This window comes from Heterodontus francisci, chromosome 2 (genome assembly GCF_036365525.1).
Source record: "Heterodontus francisci isolate sHetFra1 chromosome 2, sHetFra1.hap1, whole genome shotgun sequence".
Taxonomy (NCBI): domain Eukaryota; kingdom Metazoa; phylum Chordata; class Chondrichthyes; order Heterodontiformes; family Heterodontidae; genus Heterodontus; species Heterodontus francisci.
In genome coordinates, this window is record NC_090372.1 from 37,089,591 (window position 1) to 37,117,226 (window position 27,636).

Here is a 27,636-nt window from a genome sequence, read left to right on the forward strand (position 1 = left end):
ACTAAAATGGTAGGGGATGGGAACCTTTGCAAGGAGTCAGAGGAGGGGGGAATCAAAGACAAGAACAAAAGACAGTAAGGAGAATAAGAAAAGTGATAGGCAGAGAAATCAAGGGCCACAATCAAACAGGGCCACAGTGAAAAATAGTGGGAAGGGGACAAGTAACGTTAAAAAGACAAGCCTTAAGGCTTTGTGCCTTAACGCGCTGAACATTTGCAATAAAGTGGATGAATTAATCGCGCAAATAGATGTAAACGGGTATGACATAGTCGGGATTATGGAGACATGGCTGCAAGGTGACGAGGGATGGGAAATGAACATCCAGGGATATTCAGTATTTAGGAAGGACAGACAAAAAGCAAAAGGCGGTGGAGTTGCATTGCTGGTTAAAGAGGAAATTAACGCAATAGTGAAGAAAGATATTAGCTCTGACCATGTGGAATCTGTATGGGTAGAGCTAAGAAACACTAAGGAGCAAAAAATGTTAGTAGGGGTTGTATATAGACCCCCAAACTGTAGTGGTGATGTTGGGAATGGCATCAAACAGGAAATTAGAGATGCATGCGATAAAGGAACATCTGTAATTATGGGTGACTTTAATCTGCATATAGATTGGACAAATCAAATTAGTCACAATACTGTAAAGGAGGCATTCTTGGAGTGTACACAGGATGGTTTTCTGGAGCAATACATTGAGGAACCAACTAGAGAACTGGCCATCCTAGACTGGGTATTGTGTAATGAGAGAGGAATAATTGACAATCTAGTGCTGCGAGACCCCTTGGGGATGAGCGACCATAATATGATAGAATTCTTCATCAAGATGGAGAGTGATGTAGTTGATTCTGAGACAAGGGTCCTGAATCTTAGTAAAGGTAACTACGAAGGTATGAGGCGTGAGTTGGCCATGACGGGTTGGAAAACGTTACTTAAAGGGATGACAGTGGATAGGCAATGGCAAACATTTAAAGAGCGCATAGATGAACTGCAACAATCGTTTATCCCTGTTTGGTGCAAGAGTGGAACGGGAAAGGTAGCCAAACCATGGCTTACAAGGGAAATTAGAGATAGCATTAGAGCCAAGGAAGAGGCATATAAACTTGCCAGGAAAAACAACAGACCTGAGGATTGGGAGAAGTTTAGAATTCAGCAAAGGAGGACCAAGGGATTCATTAAGAAGGGGAAAATAGAGTATGAGAGCAAACTTGCGGGGAACATAAAAATTGACTAAAAGTTTCTATAGGTATGTGAAGAGAAAAAGATTGGTGAAGACAAATGTAGGTCCCTTACAGTCAGAAACAGGGGAATTTATTATGGGGAACAAAGAAATGGCTGACCAACTGAATGCATACTTTGGTTCTGTCTTCACAAAGGAGGACACAAATATCATACCAGAAATGTTGGGGAACACAGGGCTTAGTGAGAGAGAGGAACTGAAAGAAATCAGTATTAGTAGAGAAATGGTGTTGGGGAAATTGATGGGATTGAAGGCCGATAAATCCCCAGGGCCAGATGGTATGCATCCCAGAATATTTAAAGGAAGTGGCCCTATAAATAGCGGATGCATTGCTGGTCATCTTCCAAGATTCTGTAGACTCGAACAGTTCCTACAAATTGGAGGGCAGCTAATGTAACCCCACTATTTAAAAAGGGAGGTAGAGAGAAAGCAGGGAATTATAGACCAGTCAGCCTGACGTCGGTAGCGGGGAAAATTCTAGATGCATTATCAAAGATTTTATAGCAGAGCACTTGGAGAACAGTGGTAGAATCGGGCAGAGTTAGCATGGATTTACGGAAGGGAAATCATGCTTGATAAATCTACTAGAATTCTTCGAGGATGTAACGAGTAGAGTTGATGAGGGGGAGCCAGTGGATGTGGTTTATTTGGACTTTCAGAAGTCCCACATAAGAGATTAGCATGTAAAATTAAAGCGCATGGGATTGGGGGTAGTGTATTGCGATGGATAGAAAATTGGTTGGCAGACAGAGAACAAAGAGTAGGAATAAATGGGTCTTTTTCCAAATGGCAGGCAGTGACTAGTGGGGTACCGCAGGGATCAGTGCTAGGACCCCAGCTATTTCACAATATACGTTAATGATTTAGATGAGGAACTAAATGCAATCATCTGCAAATTTGGAGATGACACAAAGCTGGGTGGGAGGGTGAGTTGTGAGGAGGATGCACAGAGGCTTCAAGGTGATTTGGGCAAGTTGAGTGAGCGGGCTAATGCATGGCAGATGCAGTATACTGTGGATAAATGTGAGATTATCCACGTCGGTAGCAAAAACAGGAAGGCAGATTATAATCTGAATGGCTATACACAGAGAGGGGAATACGCAGTCAGACCTGGGTGTTCTCGTACACCAGTTGCTGAAGGTAAGCATACAGGTGCAACAGGCGGTAAAAAAGGCAAATGGTATGTTGGCCTTCATAGTGAGAGGATTCGAGTACAGCAGCAGGGATGTCTTGCTGCAATTATACAGGGCCTTGGTGAGGCCACACCTGGAATAGCGTGTGCAGTTTTGGTCTCCTTATCTGAGGAAGGATGATCTTGCTATAGAGGGAGTGCAGCGAAGGTTTACCAGACTGATTCCTGGGATGGTGGGACTGACATATGAGGAGAGATTGAGTCAGTTAGGATTATATTCGCTGGAGTTCAGAAGAGTCAGCAGGGGATCTCACAGAAACCTATAAAATTCTAACAGGACTTGACAGGGTAGATGCAGGAAGGATGTTCCCGATGGTGGGGGAATTCAGAACCTGGGGTCATAGTCTCAGGATACGGGGTAAACCTTTCATGACTGAGATGAGGAGAAATTACTTCACCCAGAGAGTGGTGAGCCTGTGGAATTCGCTACCACAGAAAGCACTTGAGGCCAAAATATTGTATGCTTTCAAGGAGTTTGTTATAGCTCTTGGGTCTAAAGGGATCAAAGGGTATGGGGCGAAAGCAGGAACAGGCTACTGAGTTGGATGATCAGCCATGATCATAAGGAATGGCAGAACAGGCTCGAAGGGCTGAATGGCCTACTCCTGCTCCTATTTTCTATGTTTCTATGTTTCCTCTCACCGTAGTCTCCTAGACATTGTCTGATCCACTGCAGGGGTTGGAGAGGAAATTTCAGAATTTTTTTTTAAATTAGCTTACTTTTTTTAAAATTTGTTTCTTTCATTTCTGCCAGGAGTGGCTGGGGACTCAGTTAAGAATAATGGTGTGCAGAAGCCTTGTGACATTATGGGACAGATTCAAAGGACGTTCTGGTCATTTTCTGTCCTTAATTTCATCTGTTGATATATTTCTTCTAGGTTTGTAATGTGTTGCCAAGTGATTTGCTTCCATATTTTATTTATTTATAGATGTATCTGGACAACTAGTTTAGCCTGTACACAATAGTCTGGTGGCACTTTATTTTTCCAATTTTGTAGGCAAACATCCCACGTGTTCTCTAGTTAGTAAGTTACCATGAGTTGCAGTTAGCAGATAAATCTGATCTACACTAAACCATACCCAGCAATGAATAAAGACATAGGTTTCAACTTAAAGTCAGAGTCTTCTTATGGAAACTGTAACCGAACTATGAACATAAAGATGTCAGGAAAATTTCCAAACTAATATTCCAAAATCAAAAGGGCCTGGAGCTCCAAATAATGAAACCAAAGCAGTCCCAAAGGGATAGGAATGCCAACACCAAATAGTAAGACAAAGTGTCTAAAAACAAGTTGGGAAAAACTAAGCTTCTTGCAAACAACAACTGAGCAGTCCCAAAGTATCATGTGGTGAAACTATGAGAAATCCCACCAATGACTCACTCTGCACCTCAGAAACAGCCCACATAATATTTTGTCTCATAGCTCACCCATCAAAGGAGAATACATACCTGCCCTAATATGAACCAACAGAATTCAAAAAGGCAATCAAAAGGCTTGCTTTCAGCAACATCCCAGGGTCAAAATGATCCTCCACTGATTATCTCCTCCAGCACACATTAAAGGTAAATCTCAAAACCTAATCTCAGAGTTAGTTAACTCAGCCTCAATCACTAATTCAATAACAACTTATATTTATATAGCATTTAAGGCATCAGGTGGCAGGACTATATCTCCAACACAGAAGTCCTTGAAGCGGCCAACACCCCCAGCTTATACACACTACTGAGTCAGCGGCGCTTGAGATGGCTTGGCCATGTGAGCCGCATGGAAGATGGCAGGATCCCCAAAGACACATTGTACAGCGAGCTCGCCACTGGTATCAGACCCACCGGCCGTCCATGTCTCCGTTATAAAGACGTCTGCAAACGCGACATGAAATCGTGTGACATTGATCACAAGTCGTGGGAGTCAGTTGCCAGCGTTCGCCAGAGCTGGCGGGCAGCCATAAAGACAGGGCTAAATTGTGGCGAGTCGAAGAGACTTAGTAGTTGGCAGGAAAAAAGACAGAGGCGCAAGGGGAGAGCCAACTGTGCAACAGCCCCAACAAACAAATTTCTCTGCAGCACCTGTGGAAGAGCCTGTCACTCCAGAATTGGCCTTTATAGCCACTCCAGGCGCTGCTTCACAAACCACTGACCACCTCCAGGCGCGTATCCATTGTCTCTCGAGATAAGGAGGCCCAAAAGAAAGAAGAAGAACGTAACAAAACATCTCAAGGTGCTTTACAGGAACATTATAAAACAAAATGACACCAAGCCACACAAGGAAACATTAGGTTAGATGACGAAAAGCTTAGTCAATGAGGTAGGTTTTAAGAAGTGTATTAAAGGAGGAAAGTGAGGTAGAGAGGCAGAGAAGCATAGAGAGGGTACTCCAGAGCATTGGGCCGAGGCAACTGAATGCGCGGCCACCAATGGTGGAATGATTAAAGTCAGGGATGCACAAGAGGCCAGAATTAGAGGAGTGCAGATATCTTGGAGGGTTGTGGGGCTGCAGGAGATTACAGAGATAAGGAGGGGCGAGGCCATGGAGGGATGTGAAAACAAGCATGAAAATTTTGAAATCAAGATGTTGCTTGACTGGGAGCCAATATTTCTCAGCCAGCACAGGGTTGATTGGTGAACTGGACTTGGTACGAGTTAAGACATAGGCAGCAGAGTTTTAGATGACCACAAGTTTATGGAACATAGAATGCAAGAAGCCAGCCAGGAGTGTACTGGAATAGTTAAGTCAAAAGGTAACATAGGCATGCACGAGAGTTGCAGCTTTCCTTGTGTGGAGCTGTGACAGGAGCAAAGTCGGGTGATGTAACAGAGGTGGAAATAGGCGGCTTTAGTGATGGCCCTAAGATGAGATCGGAAGCTCATTTTGGGGTCAAATGTAACACCAAGGTCGTGAACAGACTAGTTTAATCTCAGACTGTTGCTAGGGAGAGGGACGGAATCAGTAGCTAGGGAACGGAGTTTGGAGCGGTGACCAAAAACAACGGCTTCAGCCTTCCCCATTATTTAGTTAGAGGACATTTCTGCTCATCCAGTATCGGATGTCGGATAGGCAGCTGATAATTTAGCAACAGTGGAGGAATCGAGAGGGGTGGTGGTGAGGTACAGGTGGGTGTCGTCAGCATATAGGTGAAAACTAACACTGTGCTTTTAATGATATCGCTGAGGGACAGCATGTAGATGGGAAATAAGAGGGGGCCAAGGATAAATCCTTAGGGACCATGAGAGGTTAATGGTGCAGAAGCAGGAAGAGAAGGCATCACAAGTGATACTCCAGCTATGACTGGATAAACAAGAATGGAACACAGTGAAAGTCATCCCAACCAACTGAACAACAGTGGAGAGGCATTGGAAGAGGACGGTATGGTCAACCATGTCAAAGGCTGTAGACAGGTCAAGAAGGATGAGGAGGGCAGGCTTACCATTGTCACAGTCACATAGAACAACATTAGTTACTTTGATAAGAGCTGTTTTGGTCTTGTGGCAGGGGAAGAAACCTGATTGGTGGGATTTAAACATGGAGTCCCAGGAAAGATAGGAATGGATTTGGGAGGCGACAACACATTCAAGGAGTAAAAGTAGAAAGCACTGGAAATACTCAGCAGGTCTGTCAGCATCTGTGGAGAGAGAAAGAGAGTTAACATTTCAGATCTGTGACCTTTCATCAGAACACATTCAAGGACTTGAGGGGAAAGGGAGGTTGGAGATTGGATGACAATTTGCATGGACAGTAGGGTCAAGGGCTAATTTTTTTTTTTAAGAGGAGGGGTGATAACAGCAGATTTAAAAGAGATGGACAACATCTGGAGAAAGAACAGTCAACAATATCAGCTAACATGGGGGACCAGGAGGGGAAGTTGGGTGGTCAGCAGTTTAATGAGAATAGGATCGAGGAAGCAAGATGTGGGTCTCGTGGTCAAGATGAACCTGGAGAGGGCATAAGGGGAGATAGGACAGAAACGAGAGAAAGATGCAAGTTCAGGGCTAGGGTAGCAGGGAGCATTAGAGGAAGCTTGGCCAGGTGGACTAGTGGAAGGGAGGGATGCGGCAGACACAGCTAATTGGATGGTCTCTATCTTAGAGACAAAGAAATCCATGAGATCCTCACCCTTGCTGTTGGAGGTGAGGCTGAAGGGGACAGGAGAGATCCTGGAATAGTGAGCAGTAGTTGCAGACGAGAGCAGAACCCGATAAATGTTTTATGTGGTCTAGTCAGATCTGGCGGAGGATGGCTAAACCAGTTCTCTACCACATCCTCTCAAGTCTGTGTCCCTTGGACTTAAGGCAATGGAGATGAGAGCTATACCAGGAGAAATGGCCAGGGTGAGAGTCATGGTTTTATTGTGGACTAGGGCATCAAAAGTGGAGGTGAGCGTGCGGTTGAGCAAATCAGTAGCTGCAGAAATGTTGTGGCGAGCGAAGGGTCAAAGGGTAAATAGTTGAGATTTTGAAAGTGCATAGTTTTTTTTCCAGAGACAGATACAGCAAGAGATAGGGTTGAGGTGTGGATAGGGGGGATATGGGTGGTGAGTGATGCAAGGAAGTGATCAGTGATGGCCTTGTCTGTAATTGATACGATGGGACGAGCAAAACCATGTGAAATAGCAAGGTTAAAGGTTGGCCATGTATATGAGTTGGGAGGTTACATGCAGGGAGAAGTTTAGGGAGGACATGACGGCAGCGAACTCAGGAGGAGAGAGAACATGATGAATTGAAATAAAGGTTGAAATCACGAACGATGAGAACTCGCGTGGTACAGAGGCTGAGGGAAGAGAGCAGTGAGATATCCGAAAACATTTTTTATTTACTCAGGAGGGCAGTACAGAAAAATTATTTTGAAAGAGAGGTGAGAGGGGTAGAACAAGGAAAAATGCTCAAAGGATGAGAAAGTGCCAGAGTACAGGGACAGGCCAAGTTGCGATCGACTGATCAGCACTACACCATGACAGTTTGGTGGGGCAAGTAGTGGATGATGTAGCCAGGCGGGAAGACTTCATTAAGGGACAAGGTGCCATCACCCCCCAGCCCTGTTTCCGTTAGAGCAATGATGTCGATGCAAATCAGCCACAATAAGTTCATGGGTGGCAAGTGAATGGACCTTCTTGAGGGAGATGCACAGACTGGTGGTGAGAGCTGATTCTCTGGCAGAGACCACAGGGTCAGCAGTGGGAGAAGAGTGTTAGACAGGAAAAAGATTGGCAAGATGAGCCCCCAGGAGGCACACTGGGCAGGAAGGATGGCAAGAGTATGTGATGGGGCAATTGGGGTTGCTGCTCATAATAAACCAGTGCCAAGGACCTCACTGAACTTTTTTTAAAAATGCAGCAAGTGGTAATGACATGGAACTCACAGCCTACGAGGGTGGTGAAAGCAGAGGCCATCAATGATTTCAAAAAAAAACTGGATGGGCACTTGAAGGAAATAAGGTTGCAGGGCTATGGGGACAGAGCAGGGAATGGGACTGACTGTACAGAGACTACATGGACTCGATGGGCCGAATGACCTCCTCCTGTGCCATAATGACTCTGACTCTGAGGAGTCAAGTTAAAGTCAGAGGTCCCGTGGTGGGATAACAATGATGCAAGGAGAGCGGAGTCTGCATGGAGCATCAACAAGCTGTTGTCCAAGTTCACAGTCAGGTGTATAGCAAGTGAAGTCCAGAAACTACTTAGGGTAGAGCATCGAAGGATGCACAGAAAGAGGCATTTTCGTCAGAATGAAGACCCAACAGGTGTACAGTCAGTTGTAGGATCAGAAAGATAATGGCAAAGTTGGAGGACAACATAAAAGTCTCCAGAAGCAGCAGAGGTCTGCTCTTGAGCCGAGGAACAGACTAAAGCCGAAAAACCAATATAACCAATGGCCAATCACAGGCTCAGCAGGAAACTGAAATCTCTCAAGTCACAGCACTGGTGGAGGGAAGGCAGTAAACGGATCAAAGTTTCTTGAAATATCAATTGTGGGGAGGTTACTGGAATCTCAAACAGCGTGATCACTTGTGCAGAATGACCTAATCAGCCTCCATGGATTTGTGAAAAGTTGGTGTTGTCCAACAAATCTAATTTTTTTTTTTTTGAGGCAATCACCAGCATTGGCGGCGCAGTGGTTAGCACCGCAGCCTCACAGCTCCAGCGACCCGGGTTCAATTCTGGGTACTGCCTGTGTGGAGTTTGCAAGTTCTCCCTGTGTCTGCGTGGGTTTCCTCCGGGAGCTCCGGTTTCCTCCCACAGCCAAAAGACTTGCAGGTTGATAGGTGAATTGGCCATTATAAATTGTCACTAGTATAGGTAGGTGGTAGGGGAATATAGGGACAGGTGAGGATGTGGTAGGAATATGGGATTAGTGTAGGATTAGTATAAATTGGTGGTTAATGGTCGGCACAGACTTGGTGGGCCGAAGGGCCTGTTTCAGTGCTGTATCTCTAAATCTAAAAAATCTAAAATCGCAAAAGAGCAAAAAATCAGAGACAGAAGTTACGTCTTACGATATAGCCAGCATAGTCCAGAGGAGAAGCGTCTTCTTGATGTTGACAGAAGTCCAGGAACTTGAGAGAAGATCTAGATCTACATTTTTCCAGATCTGTTCCACAGTTCACAGATCAAAGAAAAGCAGCAGATTATAAACAGAAGCAGAATCTTGCAGTTTATTCCTGTAGTCCAACACAGAAATGTGACCTTGATGTCCAGAAGTCCAGAATTTGATTCCAGATTTGAGAGAAAATCCACTTCCAGGTCTTTTCCAGATCTCTCAAGGTAAGATCAGGGGATGGGATTTGAATTAACCATTTGAATTTAACCAAATGGCCATGAGGCCATTTAAACTAACAGTTAACTTGAAATTTGGGCTAAAATGCACCCGCTGTTAGATTCAAAGGAACAAACAGCAGAAGGATTCATGGGGAGAAAGAGCAACGGATGGCAGCACATGGCGACAGACAGACTTGCATAGTGAGGACCTCCCTTGGGAGCCAACTGCCCAGGAGCCATCTTGACTCTTTCATAAAAGTAGAAGCACATGTGCATCCGACTGCAATATTCCCTTTAGTTGAAATAAAACACCGGCCTGTAGTCTGGACCCAGTCATTTTTGGACTAATCCAATTTTGGTGATAGCACACTCTCCTGAGTCAGAAAACTGTGGGTTCCAGCCCTACTCCAGAGATTTGAGCACAAAATCATAGCTGACACTCCAGCGGAGTATTGAGGGAGTGCTGTACTGTCAGAAGTGCTGCCTTTCAGATGAGACATTAAATCGATATCCCATCTGCTCCCTCAGGTAGATGTAAAAGATCCCATGGCACTATTCAAAGAAGAGCAAGGGGGTTCTCCCAGTGCCCTGGCCAACATTTACTCCTCAACCAGGATCACGAAAAATAAATTATATGGTCATTTATCACATTTCTATTTGTGGGAGCTTGCTGCGTGCAAAATGGCTACCATGTTCCCCTACATTACAATAGTGACTACAAGGACTGCAGCGGTTCAAGGAGGCAACTCACCTTCTCAAGGGCAATAAATACTGGTCTTTTCAGCGACACCCACATCCCACGAATGAATTAAAAAACACTTCAAAAAAAGTACTAATTGGCTGTCAATCACTTTGGGAGCTCACGAGACACACTACATAAATGCAAGTTTGTTCATTCATTCATATCTCCTGGGTATTGATGTCACAAGGCTGACCCTCCACCACCAATCTCAGTGTACACATCAAATTACTATTTTTCCCACAGTATTCCATTCCAAGTATATAATACATTAATGTTACTGCTGTTATGTTAAAAACAAAAAGTGCTGAAAATACACAGCAGGTCCAGCAGCATCTGTGGAGAGACAAACAGAGTTAATGTTTTAGGTCTGTAACCTTTCATCAGAACTGCTGAAATGTTAGTGCTGTTCCTGGGTAAAGAAAGGTCTTTCAGCCAAGCAGAGGAATTTCCTATTCCTTGTGCTTCCGCAAATGGCTTTTGGGGGTATATTGTGCAATGTAATAACACCCCCATTTGTACTAGCCTTCTGCAATACAAACCACTACAGCATCCACACTTTCTGCCTCCATTCAATAGAGGGCCTTTGCAAATCCTGGGCATATGACCAAGTACACACATAGGCACCTTGCAAAACAATAATGCAGAGGCTTTTATTACTTCCACCAATGACTCTATGCCTCTATGACCTGCAGCATCCTTAATTGTGTGCAAGGTAGCATTTTTAAAAAGGCTTTAATATGGAGATTTCCCCATTTTAGTCATTTGTGGGTCCAGGACTCTAACTTGCACCTGCCTCAATTCTAAGAATTTTGTCCTCCCAATCAGCTCAAATGGTAAAACAATAGTGGGTCCTATCACACACCAATACAACCTAACTTTTCTACAGCAAAGTGAATACACCATGAAACAAATGCTTCCAACGACATTTTCAAACAATTCCAACCCGAAACAAAGACCAAAACGAAGTACCTGTTAGTTACTTCCAATGAAGACTTTCTATTCTCAACAACCTGCATTTTTATTGCACCTTTAACATAGTAAAATGTCCCAAGGTGCTTCACTAGAGCGTTATCAAACAATGTTTGACACTGAGACACAAACAGACATTGGGACAGGTGAACAAAAGGTTGGTCCAAGAGGGAGATTTAAGGAGCATTTTAAAGGACAACAGAGAGAGGTAGCAAGGTGGAGAAGTTTAGGGAGGGAATTCCATAGCTTAGGGCCTAGGTATCTAAAGGCACAGTTGGCAATGCTGGAGTGATGAAAATCAAGGAAGTGCAAGCGGTCAGAATTGAAGGAGCGCAGCGATCATGGCGAGCTGTAGCCCTGATGGAGGTTACAGAGATAGCAAGGGATAGGGAGTAATTGAGGTGAACAGTATAGATGTATTTAAGAGGAAGCTAGATAAGCATGAGAAAGAAGGGAATAGAGGGTTATGCTGACAGTTAGATGAGGAAGGAGGGAACATAAATGCAGGCATGCACTGGTTGGGCCAAATGACCTGTTTCTGTGCTGTACATTGTGTCATTCTAGGAGGCCATATAAGGATTTGAAAACAAAGAATGAGAACTTTAAAACAGAAGTGTTGCAAGACCAGGAGCCAGTGTAGGTCAGTCGGCACAGGGACGATGGTTAAGCGGGACCTGGTACGAGTTAGTATACAGGCAGCATGATTTTGGCCAAGCTCAAGTTCACAGATGGTGCAAGGTGGGAGGTCAAACAGGAGAATATTGGAATAGTTGAGTCCAGAGGTAACAAAGGCATAGTTCAGGGTTTCAGCAACTGAGAAGCTGAGGCTGGGGCAATCACTGGCAATGTTAGAGGTGAAAGATGGCAATCAAGACGACAGCGAGGACATGGGGCCCTGAAACTCAGCTCAGGGTCAAATAGGATGGCCAGCCTGAAAACAGTCTAGTTCAGCCCGAGACTGTGGCCATGAGAAATGGAAGTGGGGGTTGGGCAGGTTGGGGCCGGGGGTCATGGTGGGCAAGGGAATCAAGAGGTAACCATGCAGCAATGGGAACAGGAAACAATGGAAATGATTCTCTGGCAATGACTGGATAGATAGGAATAGTACCAGGTCAGGCAGTCCCACACAGATGGACAAGGCGGGAGAGGGGTTGGAGGCGGGTGTGGGCAACTGTGTCAAAGGCTGGTCAAGAAGGGCGAAGACGGACAACTTACCACAGGCACAGTGAAAGAGTATGTCATTTGTGACTTTGACAAGGGCTGTTTCAGTGCCATGGCATGGGCGGAAACCTGATTGGAGGGGTTTCAACATGGAGCTGCCATCAAGTGTTACAAGTTCTGACAAAAATAATGGAATGAGAACTCACCTATCAGCCTGAAAATCTTCTGGCCCCTCATCGTGTTTGTGTTTGTCTCTCTTTCTAACATGAGGGACAATGCTCCTTTTTGCAAACTGTCGATCCTGAGGTTTTGGATCTTGTGCTGACACAATATCTTCGATGTCTTCCACTAATGAATCACAAGCAGCAGGCATGATCTATAAAAAAAAACCTGAATAATTCGATTACAAATTTTCAACATTCAACACTAATTTTCTTGGAGATTACTTTTATACAAACATCTGTACAAGCAGCAATTAATAGCTAAAATAGATATCACTTTTTAAAATAAATGCTCGATATCAATATTAACTTCAAATCAATTTCTGGTATCTTTTGGATAAAAAAGCTGAAACTCCAGGTGATTGAGGACACATTGCACTGTAGGCTCCAAACTCTATTCCTTAGCTACCGACGCCACTTCTCTCCCTGGCAACAGTCTGAGATTAAGCCAGTGTGCTTGCAATCTTGGTGTCACATTTGACCCCAAAATGAGTTTCCCACCACATAGACTGCCTATTACCACCTATAACATCACCCGACTTTGCCCCTGTCTCAGCTCATCTGCTGCTGAAACCCTCATTCACGCCTACTTTACCTCTAGATTTCAGTATTCCAACGCACTCCTGGCTGGTCACCCACATTCTATTCTCTGTAAACCTGAGGCCATCCAAAACTCTGCAGCCCGTGTCTCATAGAAACATAGAAAATAGGAGCAGGAGTAGGCCATTCGGCCGTTCGAGCCTGCTCCGCCATTCATTATGATCATGGCTGATCATGCAACTCAGTAACCTGTTCCCGCTTTCCCCCAATATCCTTTGATCCCTATCGCCCCAAGAGCTGTATCTAACTCCTTCTTGAAAACATACAATGTTTTGGTCTCAACTGCATTCTGTGGTAGCGAATTCCACAGGCTCACCACTCTCCGGGTGAAGTAATTTCTTCTCATCTCAGTCCTGAAAGGTTTACCCTCTATCCTTAGACTATGACCCCTGGTTCTGGACTACCCCACGATCAGGAACATCCTTTCTGCATCTACCTTGTCAAGTCCTGTTAGAATTTTATAAGTTTCTATGAGATCCCTCCTCACTCTTCTGAACTCCAGCGAATACAATCCTAACCGACTCAATCTCTCCTCATACGTCAGTCCCGCCATCCCAGGAATCAGTCTGGTAAACCTTCGCTGCACTACCTCTATAGCAAGATCATCCTTCCTCAGATAAGGAAGCCAAAACTGCACACAATATTCCAGGTGTGGCCTCACCAAGGCCCTGTATAATTGCAACAAGACATCCCTGCTCCTGTACTCGAATCCTCTTGCTATGAAGGCCAACATACCATTTGCCTTTTTTACCGTCTGTTGAACCTGCATGCTTACCTTCAGCAACTGGTGTACGAGAACACCCAGATCTCACTGCATATTCCTCTCTCAGTTTATAGCCATTCAGATAATATCCTGCCTTCCTGTTTTTGCTACCAAAGTGAAAAACCTCTCACTTATCCACATTATACTGCATCTGCCATGCATTAGTCCACTCACTCAACTTGTCCAAATCACCCTTAAGCCTCTCTGCATCCTCCTCACAACTCACCCTCCCACCAAGCTTTGTGTCATCTGCAAATTTGGAGATATCACATTTAGTCCCCTCATCTAAATCATTAATATATATTGTGAATAGATGGGGTCCTAGCACCAATCCCTGCGGTACCCCACTAGTCACTGCCTGCCATTCGGAAAAAGATCCATTTATCCCTACCCTTTGTTTCCTGTCTACCAACCAATTTTCAACCATCGTAATACACTAGCACCAATCCCATGCGCTTTAATTTTACACACTAATCTCTTATGCGGGACTTTGTCGAAAGCCTTCTGAAAGTCCAAATAAACCACATCCACTGGCACCCCCTCATCAACTCTACTAGTTACATCCTCGAAGAATTCTCATAGATTTGTCAAGCATGATTTCCCTTTCGTAAATCCTTGCTGACGCTATCCGATTCTACCACTGTTCTCCAAGTGCTCTGCTATAAAATCTTTGATAATGGACTCTAGAATTTTCCCCACTACCGACGTCAGGCTGACTGGTCTATAATTCCCTGTTTTCTCTCTACCTCCCTTTTTAAATAGTGGGGTTACATTAGCTACCCTCCAATCTGTAGGAACTTTTCCAGAGTCTATAGAATCTTGGATGACCACCAATGCATCCACTATTTCTAGGGCCACTTCCTTAAGTACTCTGGGATATAGATTATCAGGCCCTGGGGATTTATCGGCCTTCAATCCCATCAAGTTCCCAAACACCATTTCTCTACTAATACTGATTTCCTTCAGTTCCTCCCTCTCACTAAACCTTGTGTTCCCCAACATTCCTGGTGTGATATTTGTGTCCTCCTTTGTGAAGGCAGAACCAAAGTAGGCATTTAGTTGGCCAGCCATTTCTTTGTTCCCTATAATAAATTCCCCTGTTTCTGACTGTAAGCGACCTACATTTGTCTTCACCAATCTTTTTCTCTTCACATACCTATAGAAACTTTTACAGTCAGTTTTTATGTTCCCCGCAAGCTTACTCTCGTGCTCTATTTTCCCCTTGTTAATCAATCCCTTGGTACTCCTTTGCTGAATTCTAATTCGTACCAAATCCCATTTCCCTATCCCCCCTGTGCGTGCGACCTACATTGGTACCTGTTCAAGCAACGTGTTGATTTCAAAATTCTCATGTTTGCTTTCAAATCCCTTCATGGCCTCAGCCCTCCCTATCTCTGTAATCTCCTCCAGCCCTACAACCCTCTAAGATATCTGTGCTCCTCTAATTCGGGCTTTTTGTGCATCCCTGATATTAAATCGCTCCACCATCGGTGGCCATGCTTTCAATTGCCTAGGACCCAAGCTCTGCGATACCCACCCTACACCTCTCCACCTCATCATCCTCCTTTAAGAAAATCAATCATCAAGTATCTGTCCAATCCCTTTTAAAATTGTTTACAGAATTAACGTCTATCACCTTTTTCGATAGAATGTTACAGATGCCAACAACTCCAAGTGAAAACAAATTCTCATCTCATCACTGGTGCAGACATCATGGGCTGAATGGCCTCCCTCTGCACTGTAACAATTCTGTGATTTCCCTACTAGATCTTTTTTCCAATGATTTTGAATCTATAACCTATGACCTCTAGTTATTGAACCACTCGCTGGAGAGAATAATTTTTCTCTATCGACTCTATCAAAAGCTCTCATCATTCAGTCTCCTCTTAACTTTCTCTGTTCCAAGGAGAAACTAACTTTTCCAACCTCTTATAAACTGAAGTCCCTCATTCCTGCTAACAGCCTGGTAAACCTCCTCTGTACCTTTACATCTTACCAAAGTGTGGTGCCCAGAATTATCCACAATACTTCAGCTGAGGCCTAAGCAGTGACTTATAAAATTCTAGCATGATCTCTTTACGTTTATATTCTATTCCACTAATTATAAATCCAAGTAACCCATTTGCTTTTTTTAAACCACCTTATCAACTTGCCCTGCCACCTTTACAGATTTGTCTATATGGACACCAAGGTCTCTCTGCTCATCTAAACTTTCCTAAGTGAATTTATGGGCAATTATGAATTCTTAACACTTCAAGGCAACTTCATAACAACTACGATCATAACATGCAGTGACCATTGACAAACAAAAGAAATGAAACTGCAACCTTGAAGATGGCATAAGGACAGCCACAGAACTGATTCCTGTGTCAGACAGGTGAGCCATGGGGAAAAACTGTAGAAAATTAATTTCACAGCCTCGCGGTCAACTTACGAGTCAGCTGTGGCTCAGCTGGTAGCACTCTCACCTCCGAGTCATCTCTGTAATCCCCCACTCCAGGACTACAACCCTCCAAGATCACAATACTGCTCCAATTTTGGCCTCTTGCGCATCTTCCCTTTGCCCCACCATAATCAGCCATGAATTCAACTGCCTAGGCCTAAACTCTGGAATTCCCTCCCTAAACGTCTCCACTCCTCAGTCCTCCTTTAAGTCATTCCTGAAATGTCAAATTTTGTTTGACAACGCTTCGAACAAACACCTTGGGACATGTTGTAACATTTAAAAAATGCTATATAAATGTAAGTATTGCTGCTGTGGATTCAAATCACACTCCAGAGAGCACATAAATCTAGACTGACACTCCAGTGCAGTCTTGAGGGAGTGAGCTTCTGACCACATATCTGCACTACCACTAAGATCGCCTATTTCTACCCCTGCAACCTCAGTTCATCTGATGTCGAAACCCTCATTCATATCTTTGTTACCTCTAAACTTGACTATTCCAATGCACTCATGGCTGGCCTCCCATGTTCTGCTCTCCATGAACTTGAGCTCAGTCAAAATTCTGCTACCCGTTCACCCGTCACTGCTGACCTACATTGGCTCCCTGTTAAACAGTCCCTCAATTTTAAAATTATCTCCCTTGTTTTCAAATTACTCCATGTCCTCGCCCCTCCCAACTTCTAATCTCCTCCAGCCCTACAACCAGAAATATCTGCGCTCCCTTCCAATTCTGACCTCCTGAGCATCCCCAATTTTAATCATTCCACCACTGGCATCTATGCCTTCAGCTGCCAAGCTCCGGAATTACATTCCTAATCCTCTCCACCTCTCTTTCTGTCTTTAAGAGGCTCCTAAAATACACCTCTTTGACCAAGCTTTTGCTCATCTGCCCTAATCTCTTATGTGACTCAGTGTCAAATTTTCTTTCATAACACTATGAAACAGCCATGTGACATTTTACTACATTAAAGGCACTTTAGAAATGCAAGTTGTTGTTGTTAAGTGCTGCACTATCACAGGCACCAGTTTTTGGATGAGACGTTAAACCAAGACCCAGTCTACCCTCTCCAGTGGGGCTATTTCAAAGAGCAGAGGAGTCAATATTTATCTCTCAACCAAGAGCATGTTATGTGGTCATTACCTCATTGCTGTTCGTTACCTTGTTGTGCATAAATGCCACATTTCCTACATCATAGCAGTGACTGTACTTCACAAGTGCTTAATTAGCTAGAAGATGCTTTGGGACAGAATGATGTTTTGATAAGTGCTAAATAAATGCAGGTCCTTCCTTTCTGTAAGGATTAGGTGGTGATATTAAGGAGTCAACTATATAGAAAAGGAAAATCTGGGACACTACTTGAGTAGATCTATTTTTTCTATACTGAGAATAGATGTAGTGAATAGAGAATAAAGGCAAATTTAGAACTGATGTGGGGAAGTGATCAACGTCGGGAAAAAGATCCTGTGCTGAGGATGAAGGGTCTTTCTGCTCGGGCCGCATGGCCTCCCCGGCTGCTACCGACCGTGCGATGTGCAACTTGCTTATTGCAACTGCAAGGCTCCGAAATTAATCGGATTTAGTGAAGGCATCGGCCGCAAGCACCTCCATCCATCAACCGAGAATCCCACTTATCAACTCGGGCAGCAGCGACGCTGGAGATTTACATCATACCGCCGACACATGCGGGAGACACAACTTTATTTTTGGAAAAAGTCACCTACTCGCTCTCTCTGCGGGAATATCACCCCCAACCCCAGCGTGCACCCGCGCCTATTTATCAATATTAAAAACGGCCCATTACCCTAAACTGAGCGCCAAGGTTTGAAAAGTAACGGTCGCTCGAGCTCCAGGCCGGATCCCTCTCGTGCCTGTCAGCTGCAGCTCCTCACACTCACTATCTCGAGCTCCGACTGCACTGCGCCATCACCCGCTGACCTCTCACCCAGGTTCTTCCCTCACGGACGGCAACCCGCTCGGAACACAGGCAGCAGTAACCTTGCGCGCGAGCATCCAAACGCGATCGACCACGTGTCCCTTCGACTCCAGCAGCCGTGCTGCAAAGCACGGTTAATAATGACCGAGGTAATGAAGAGCACACGTAACTCGTCTGTCCCTTTTCTAACCATGAAGTATTACTTTATTTAAAACGAGCACAGTCCTTTATTATTATTTCACTTCCAATATTAGTGCTGGGGAAATTTCTGTAATTCACTCTTCTATAATCGGATTAGTGAAGGAGTCTGCCCAAAATTTGCCTCTTAACCTGCTTGTGCATTTCCAGCATTTTCTGTTTTATTTTAGATTTTCAGTTTTTGTTTCCGAATTTAAAAATTATTTGCAATTTTTAACGTTGCGTATTTAACCACGCCTCGTATATACTATGCCATAACACAAAACACAAGCTGAAATGTGCGTTTCCCCTTTGAAACTTTATTTTCTCCCATATTCACACGTGTGCAAAAGTACCAAGGAAAGAAAAATAAATTACATCTTTATGAACTTTTGATTTTTAACCCTTCATACAACTGCAATATTTATAATAAAAGCAAAATACTGCAGATGCTGGAAATCGGAAACACAAACAAGAAATGCGGGAAATCTGTGTAGAGAGAAGCAGAGTTACGTTTCAGGTCAGTGACCCTTCATCAGGAGTGCAATATTTACAAATTGTCCTCCGAGGTTACTTCGCCTATCTAAACATCTTTCATTTGTTGTGTGGTTTCTAAGTTTTATTTATCCCCATTGTTCTATGTTTATTTTCTGTTAGTTTCTTCCTTTCGGCTACTACAATTGTCTTCAGTGCTTTCTCTGTGACTTTGGACTCCCTCCTTCACGCTGGTCAGATTTCCACTCCCACTTGGGAACAGGGTGAGTTGAAGACAACTAGATTCATAGACAGGGATAGGCACCAACATGTTGCACCACGGACATTTGACATAATTGACTCAGCCACAGACATAAGGCAATTAATTTGTATATAAATTACAAATCCAATCTAACACCTTTGAAACAGTCCAACTTAAAACACATTTCTCCCAGTAAATAAAGTAGCGTACAAATATTAATGGAGAGCAGCACAACTCTATCTAGCTAGCAAAATAGTATGCAGTGCCACTGCGAATTACTTTTGCTGCTAGGTTATTTTAAAACACAAGATTAAAGATTTGAAGCAGGGGTGCATAACATTTTCACATGGAGGGCCACATTACAATTTTTGTCTTACACAGGGGCCAGTGAGATAATTCCAGAAAGATAACGGTATTAAAAATTATCTTACTATGAATCAAAACAACAAAGGTGCATTTTTGTGAAGAAACTTTCAATGAGAAGACTAATTTATTGACTTATTTTCTGGTCACTATGTTGGACACAGATTTAGAGAGACACCTGGCATTTCTTCACTTGCACAAGTAGCCTGCACACTTGCTGTAGCAATGCGGAGTATTCCAGATAGATGTCCATTGTCAGGAGTGACCTTGATCACTCTCGCCTACTTCTCTGTCTGTCTCACCCACCCTCTGCCTCCAATCCACCTACATGTGGCAGTTTTCATTCCTATTTGCTATTTATTAATTGACAAGTTCTGTACCTGTTCACTTAGAATTGATTGGTATGTTGTAGAAATATTTCAGCAAATCAGATGCCAGGGAAAATGCTGAGGTCTGACATAATAAGTACTTACTGATCCCCTGTGGCATTGCACACATGTTCTCTGGAGTAGTGATGCTCAGCTGGTGACCCTTTAAGGTCATTGCTCAGGTGCTCTCGTACTCCTATTGCATTCTCAAAGAATCTCACCTTGATCCACCCTGCTCACCTCTCCTTTCATTCTCTACCATTCACCCAAGTACCACACCGAGTTTCGCACCAAGATATCTTTGCTGTTTTCCTCCCTCATCCTCTGCACCAAGCAACTTCTCATCCTTGATTTTAATTTCTATTTTAACTCACCATGCCTTCTCTCCTCAGAGCTCACTGCTTTCCTATCCTCCCTTGATCTGTCCTTCCATATAAGCTCACTTACCCATATTCACAGCTACCTTACCATCTCACATGACCTCTCCATTCACATGCTTTGGGAGATCCTGAAGTCAGGAAATGGAAGTCTTTAAAAAATGTCAAGTGTGGAGTATTTAGCCAAACATCTAGGCTGCAAACCCTCCCAAATGAGATTAAACAAACAGTCACCCAACCAAAGAATGTAGCTCTGTGCATGCTGAGCTTAATATAACGTGCAACCAGTATAATTTGGGTCTGCAAACTGCATAATGTACTCTACCATTCTAAGTCTGAGATATATTTTAAAAATTCTTAATGGGATAGGTATAGCCCATGTCTTCTTACTTCAACTTTATTCACCAAAAAGAGAGCAGGGCCAATAACAGTCCTTTCCAGTCAACAGCCCAACAAAAGTCAAACCATGCAGCTGAGAAACCGAAGCATAAATAGGACAGAGTTGCCTGGGCTTTAAGTGGCTGAATTGCTGGGGCCTCGTTATTTCAGGCCCTAATCGATATGCCTGCTCTAAACGTCTCCAATTACTGGGCTCATTTTTGCTCAGTGATTTATGGATGAAAGATATTTAAGATTAAATACAGAAAGATGTATCATTAAAATTCAAATATTTTATTTACACTTGTCAAAGTTTAAACATTAGAAATTCAAGGAAAGCTTGAAAGTTTAACATTTTTAAAGTACCATCACAATTCAGAACTGTGCTGGAATTTTACAAGTTTAACGTGTGATGCACACTTCTTTCATATACAGTATGTACACTTTATAACAGGCATCCAGCTCTAGGGTTAAATACTATCTTTTAAACGAAAAAAAACTAGTTACAAATGCAGCTGACAAAACATTTACAAGTCTTTACAAAGAGTGATGGCAGTGTCCAATTAAGTTTGGAAAAGCCAAGAAAAATGCATTGACGCATAAATGTGTTATACAAAAAGGCAGAACAATGAACACAGCCAAAGATTGCAAAGTGTCTTTAAATAGATTATAGATTTTTTTTTCATAATTTATTAACAAGAGCCAGCACAGTGCTGAACAGTACCATATGCATTGTTCAATTCCTTAACAGATAGTCCTACACTCGGATCTTTCAATAGATATTTATACAGCTGGGAAAAAAAAGACATTGGATTCTGAATGTACAACTTCAAGAGCAGCAAGAGTGAAAACTAAGCCAATGGCACTCAAGGGTCTGAACACTTCTCTATTCAAATGAGGCATTTCATAACTGTATAAATAGTGTTGGAACTCAAAATGTTTTCCCAAAGAAACTAAGTTTAAACTTTATTGTAGTAGAACTGTAAATAAGTCTTTTGTGGTTCGCAATTCACAGAAAAAGGGAAACCAAACCAACACTGGTTTAGGGCACTAAGTACTTGGTCTTAGAAGGTGCAACAGCAAAGTTGATATACAAAATATGCAGCAGCAGATTTAAAAGGCTGCCACACTGAGATTACCAAGCAGCCAAAGACTTCCCCTAAGGCAAGGACATGAGTGGAGTGAAATGATTAGAATCTGAAACTAATACCTGCAGCTTAAGCACTGGGCAACTATTCAAAGCGTGGATTGACGTCTCAACCAAATGATCCATGGGGCATACTTAGGGGTGGGGGGTGATTGGGGAATTCTAATAATTGGGAGATTAAGATCTCACTTGTTTGCTACACAGTAAAGAGAGCCTTTTGCATCCTTCAACTGGCTGACAAAAGCAGCTATGGAGTGAGTGTGCCTGCACGAACATTGTTTCTGAGATTAACAGAAAATATTTATTCCACAGTATAAGCATAGTCCGGGGGGGGGGGGGGGGGTGGAAAAACAGGTAATGTCTGTTGAAGTTGCATAAAGTCTAGTCGTCACGAGAAAGCAGCCCATGTATTCGTTGCCCAACATATGGTTCAGTTAATGAAGTACTGACATTTGAATGCTTTCAGCTGTAAGAATCTGTATAATGAATTCAAACTGACAAATGCTCAAAGAACAAGAGAATTCTTCCGCTCTGCATCCAGTAGTAGCAATGACACCATCTTTCTTGGATCACTGAATTAACCTGCAGTTTCAAAGCCGATCACAACTGGAGAACAGAACTTCAACAATCTCAATCTTAAAAATTAATTTAACTATTGGTTATATTTCTATTTTTCTTAGCCCTTTTGAATTATCCTTCAGAATGTTATAAATATCTAACTAAATGAGAAATTTACAAAAATAAAATGCTGCGTGCAAATGCATCTATTTGACCACAAGGACGCCAAAATGGATTTCAATCCTGCACTTGTGTGTAGACTATCAGCAGTTATTGGTTGGTGATCAGGAGGAGGAATCTCAGTCAATTTATCGCCTCCCTAGCCATGGATGTTGCAGTCAACTGTAGCACCTCCACTGCTACCCCAGCTGACATCAGCCAAGCCACCTAACAGGTCATGATGGCTCAGTTCGACAGCAAGTAGCGCATTTAACAAGCAAGTTAACAAGAGTTTGTCTTTTGCCATCATTCCCCCACATCCCATTTACCAGGAATTTAACTGCATGCATCTGCATTAATTGCATTGATCTTCAATAATTACGGCACTAGGAAATTTAGCATTTTCAACCACTATTGCTTGGGTGAACTCCACACCAATATATGACAATTTCTGGCTTGAAATTTTTGTAGCCTCCAAAGACATTTCAGGGAACTATTGTGCCATGAGCTCCTGTTCAACAGAAGCCTGGTTAATTACACAACCTCATTGCAACTGTTAACAACTATGTCCGTGGTCCAAATTAATCCAAGGATACAAGAGCAAAGAGCAACACAAAGTGTACTCACTGATCCACAGCATATTTAGGATGCTTTCAGACTGTGCATTAAGTCAGTTGCCCCTTCTATACAATTTGTAATACAGTAACAGCAGAATGTTAAATAATCCTCCACAAGCCAAGTGCTAGCAATAAGCAGCAGAGGAGCACCAAAGTATGAAGCAGCAGCTAGAATTAACCTAGCATCTAGTTCATTCAGAACATGCACAGGAGAAAAAGGGGCAGAAAGGAAAATGCATGGAAAAACCCAACTGCAGTATTCACTTGGTTGTTATTGCAAAAACAATGAATTTTGTTTTGTTTTTTAAAAATTAATGCCATTATTGCAAACAAACCATATTTGCAATTGTTTTTGAACTTTGATTTGCACCCTTCATAAGATTCTTTTTCCCTCCACTCATGCAGCACAAAACCAAACTTTTCAAACACATACTGAAACCCTGCCACATTCAACTCAACTACAGACCAAAACAACATGCTTGACAGTACAGCCACAGCCTCTTCTACCAGGCAAGACCAAATGTAACACTTCGACATATCTCATACCATCCAGAGAATTTCCACTGCTGATCATTTCGCCTTGGTCACTCAGAAAGATTACCAGGTCTTGAAATGATTTGCAGAGTGAATATTTACATTATACATGTCAAAAGCCAACAAAAAAAACTCCATTATTGGCATCGTCATCAATAGTGAAGTTTCATTTCATGCAAATACATAATTTATATAAAATACCAGCATAAAACACCTGTGTCACCAGTAACCGATAGACTGTAAGGGTCAACGCAACTGGCCATGGATTTACTGGAAAAAAGTTCCATTACTATTCTGTAACTAGTACAGACTTCCCTTCATCACTCACCAGCTCCCAAACTTACACTCAGCTTCTAGAACCATCACTGCAGCAGTTATTCAATACTTCAAAAAGAACACTTAATTGGTTACGTAAAAATCTTCCAATGTGAAAAGCCTATCAACATCGCAATCAAACAGGTCACTGATTCCTGCTTTATCACCAATGCTCAGCACGTACTCTTCTTGAGCAATCGACGGAGACAGATTTACAAATAATCCTTCCTCTTCCATGGGCAATGAAATCTGATCTTCAGTTTGCTGCAGGAGATTATTCAGTGAAGTCAAAGGTGAAAGGTGAGAATAGTGTGAACCCGAACAGTCACCATGCTGCGTGCTATTAGAAATATCAAAATCTGTCAAAAGAAAACAATTGAATTAATACATTTCAGTGTTTTCCAATCAAGTCTTATCTCCCAGCCTACACACTACTAATATAGGATTATAAACCAATCAATGGCCTGCGCCATTTCAAAGTAATGGTTTCCATTTGGGGGAGAACAGCTATGACTTCTTCACCCTGTCAAAATGCAAACAATAAAAAAGGCCTATCTAACCTTAACCAAGTCACCAAATGGACTCTTTCACATTAAGCACAGAATTTGTGCAATAATAATGGAAAATGCCAGCAATACTCAGCAGGTCTGGCAGTATCTATGGAGACAGAAACAGAGTTCATGTTTCAGATTGATGACCCTTCATCAGAACTTGTGCTCTTCTTTGATAATCTGAAAGTAATGCCTCAAATCCCAAACTATACAGACAGTCAGGTTCCACCGCTAATCTGTACTAAGTGCTTGGTTTTAATGTCAGGACAACGGTAAAAGCATCCAAGGCTATGAAAAGGTGAGCGGAGAGAAATTCAGCCACTTTGCTAATTCTGATGTTACCCAGGTGAGCCCCGTGGGGCATGTGCACACACAGAATGTGGGAGAGTTCAGGATTGGGCTCAGTGATCCCATTGCATTTGAACAGCCTGACTATAGGTGCAAACACACCTGAATAATGGAGACTTGTGGGGGATTATACTCTCCCAATAACTTAATTTGTGTCGTCAAAGGAAGACATGGGGAGGAAGGAAAATTAAAAAGGGAAAGATTGGAATACTTTGATCTTTGTTCTCCTCTCCTGAAGACTAATTCATGCTGGGATATGGTTCCATGGGCAACAGTAGTCATTGGGTATTTTGCTTACTTCACAAATTCCTCATTTATGAGCCTCAGTAGACTACTCTCGAGTTAAGGGCATCACAGCCAAGTCTGATTCTGTTCTCATCAAATGGACATGCATCCATACAGCAGGGATCACTCATCAAAATTCACGTCCAAGTTGGACGGGGACTGCAATTGCTTTAGCCTCATGATGAAATATCAATGTACAAATGAAATCGAAAATATTGAAAAGGATGAGAATACATTTCTGTAGAAACTGTTCTTGCCACTAGAGGGGGTCAGTACACTATGCTGCAGCTCTATCCACTGGTGAAAAGCACAATGGCAGCTTGAAACTGGAGAATTTGCTGCTCAGGCAGCTTGGTACTCAGGAGTCTGATACAAAAATGCAAGTCGGGTTACAATTCAGCATATAAACATTTTCAGATGTTACTGCTCTTAAAAAAAAAACACTCTTGTATAAACATTAATGCTGAAACGTCAAAGTAGTGCATATTGGAGCACCAGAACAGTTTGTTTCTTTTTTTTTTAAAAAGAGAGAGATGGGATTGGTGGTTTGAAGTTATGAGAACACATTTTGGAAAGTGGAACTGTTTCAAGATTTCAGTAGGCCTAGGATGACTATAGCGACTCAGTGGCATCCTCAAGGCAATAATGTGGAGTCATATTAAATAGAATATACAGTACAGAAACAGGTCATTCAGCCCAATCAATCCATTTACGTTCCACTTGAGCCTGCTCCCATCCTTCATCTAACTCTAATGCATCCATGCCAGTCGTCTTTTATTATTCTTTTGTGGGATGTGGGCATTGCTGGCAATGTCACCATTTGTTGCCCATCCCCAATTACCTTTGAACTGAATGGGCCATTTCTGAGGGCAGTTAGTCAACCACACTGCAGTGAGTCTGGAGTCACATGTAGGCCAGACCAGGTAAGGATGGCAGATTTTCTTCCCTGAAGGACAATGGTGAGCCAGATGGGTTTTTATGACAATGATAGTTTCATGGCACCATTACTGAGACAAGCTTTCAATTCCAGATTTCTTTTATGTAATTGAATTTTATTAACTTAGCCAGCTGCCGTGGTGGAATTAGAACCAGTGTCCCCAGGGCATTAGCCTGGGCCTCTGGATTACTAGTCCAGTGACATTACCACTATGCCACCATCTCCCCTGTGTCAGTTGTGGCTCAGTTAGTAGCACTCTCACCTTCAAGTTACAAGCCTTCATTGGGATAGGCTCTCTGGTGGTCCCACTGGTAAGGATTATGGCTTGCACGTCATCATGTAGTAGGCGAAGGATGATGACAAATTTCTGAGGATAGCCAAACTTCAAGGACTCTCCATAAACACTCAATTGACAGAGTCAAGGCTTGTGAGGTCAAAAAAACCATGTACAGCAGAGAATAAAGGCAGACATAGATGACGAAATCCAGCACCAGCTTTAATGTGCCAGCTCTGCTTTCTGCCGACTGAAGAGAGTCTTCAAGGACCAGGACCCCAAACCCAGGACTACGATCATGGTGTACTAGGCAACAGCGATCGCTGTGCTCCTATACACTTTGGAAACTCGACGATTTACAGCAGCCACTTCAAGACACTGGAGAAATACCACTAACGCTGTCTCCGCAAAATCCTTCACACTCATTGGCAGGACAGACGGACTAATGTTAGCATCCTCTCCCAAGCCAACATTCCCAGCGAATCACCCAAAACTAGCTTCGTGGGTGCGCCCCGTCACTCACATGCCTGACACCAGACTCCCAAAGCAACTGCTGTTCTCAGCTTCGTTGTGGCAAAAGACTCCAAGAGGACAGAGGAAACACTTCAGGGATGTTCTCAAAGAAATTCAACATACCCACCAACTCATGGGAGCCCTTGTCCCTCGACTGCTCAAAGCAGAGAAGGTGCATTCAGCAAGGTACCAAGGACATCATGAGATTTCGATGGGAACATGCAGAAGCCAAGTCCAGGCAGTGGAAGGAGTGCACAGCAACCCCCCCAACTTGCCTATCCAACTCTTCAAACACCACCTGCCCCACATGTGGTAGAGTCAGCGGTTTGTGCATCGGGCTTGTTAGCCATATTAGAATTCATTAAACCAGAGTGGAAGTAAGTCATCCTCAGTCTCAATGGACTGCCCAAGAAGAAAAGGCTCTACACTGTTAAAAACATTTCATAATTGTAAAGACCTTTAAGTTCATCTCTTAGCCTTCTCTTTTCAAGAAAACAGCCCCAGCATGTTCATCCTCTCTTGATGGGCATAACCGTGGCATTTCTGGTATCAAAAAATCTTTTGCACACCCTCTGATGCCTCTATATCCTTTTCATAATATGGTAACCAGAACTGTAGACAATACCTCAAGCATAAATCAAACCAAGGTTTAATAGAAGTTTAGAATAATTTCTCTGCATTCAATTCTGTTCAAGAAATAAATCGCTCTTTTTTGCTTTTTTAAATAGCCTTATTGACCTATTAAAACCGAAGAATGAGAGAGTCAGACAAAAACAAATATATATATTCATGTCAAAAACAGTCTTCGCCTACGGCTTACCTCGGACATTTGACTGAGAAATACTTGTAGAATATTCCTGACTGGCAGCCTTCAATGGACTACTAGATGCTCCTGTCTCATCTGGACACAGGTAAACCTCAATTGGCCCTCTCGAACTTAATAAGTGTATCTGGAAAGTCTGAAGAAAATTTAAAAAACAAAAG

The 27,636-nt window shown here is 42.9% G+C and overlaps 2 protein-coding genes across 5 annotated transcripts in view; both read right to left on the reverse strand.

Moving 5' to 3' along the window:
- The window catches only part of cdkal1 (CDK5 regulatory subunit associated protein 1-like 1), a 1,149,347-nt gene extending 1,131,284 nt beyond the window's left edge, over positions 1–18,063 (reverse strand). The window contains exons 1-2 of one of the 3 annotated variants that reach the window (XM_068056978.1): positions 17,884–18,063; positions 12,258–12,427 (exon numbers count right to left, since the gene is read on the reverse strand). In XM_068056978.1, coding sequence (XP_067913079.1) covers positions 12,258–12,424 — 167 coding nt within the window. In that variant the 5' untranslated portion in view covers positions 12,425–12,427; positions 17,884–18,063. Of the gene's footprint in view, positions 1–12,257; positions 12,442–17,883 lie in introns of all 3 variants that reach the window. The other 2 variants (XM_068056983.1, XM_068056992.1) reach the window with 2 other exon arrangements.
- Positions 18,064–20,692: 2,629 nt separating this feature from the next.
- Positions 20,693–27,636, reverse strand: part of LOC137383791 (transcription factor E2F3-like) — a 62,052-nt gene continuing 55,108 nt past the window's right edge. For both annotated transcript variants that reach the window (XM_068057006.1, XM_068057013.1), the window contains exons 6-7: positions 27,473–27,611; positions 20,693–24,103 (exon numbers count right to left, since the gene is read on the reverse strand). In XM_068057006.1, the coding sequence (XP_067913107.1) occupies positions 23,829–24,103; positions 27,473–27,611 (414 nt within the window). In that variant the 3' untranslated portion in view covers positions 20,693–23,828. The remainder of the gene's footprint in view (positions 24,104–27,472; positions 27,612–27,636) is intronic.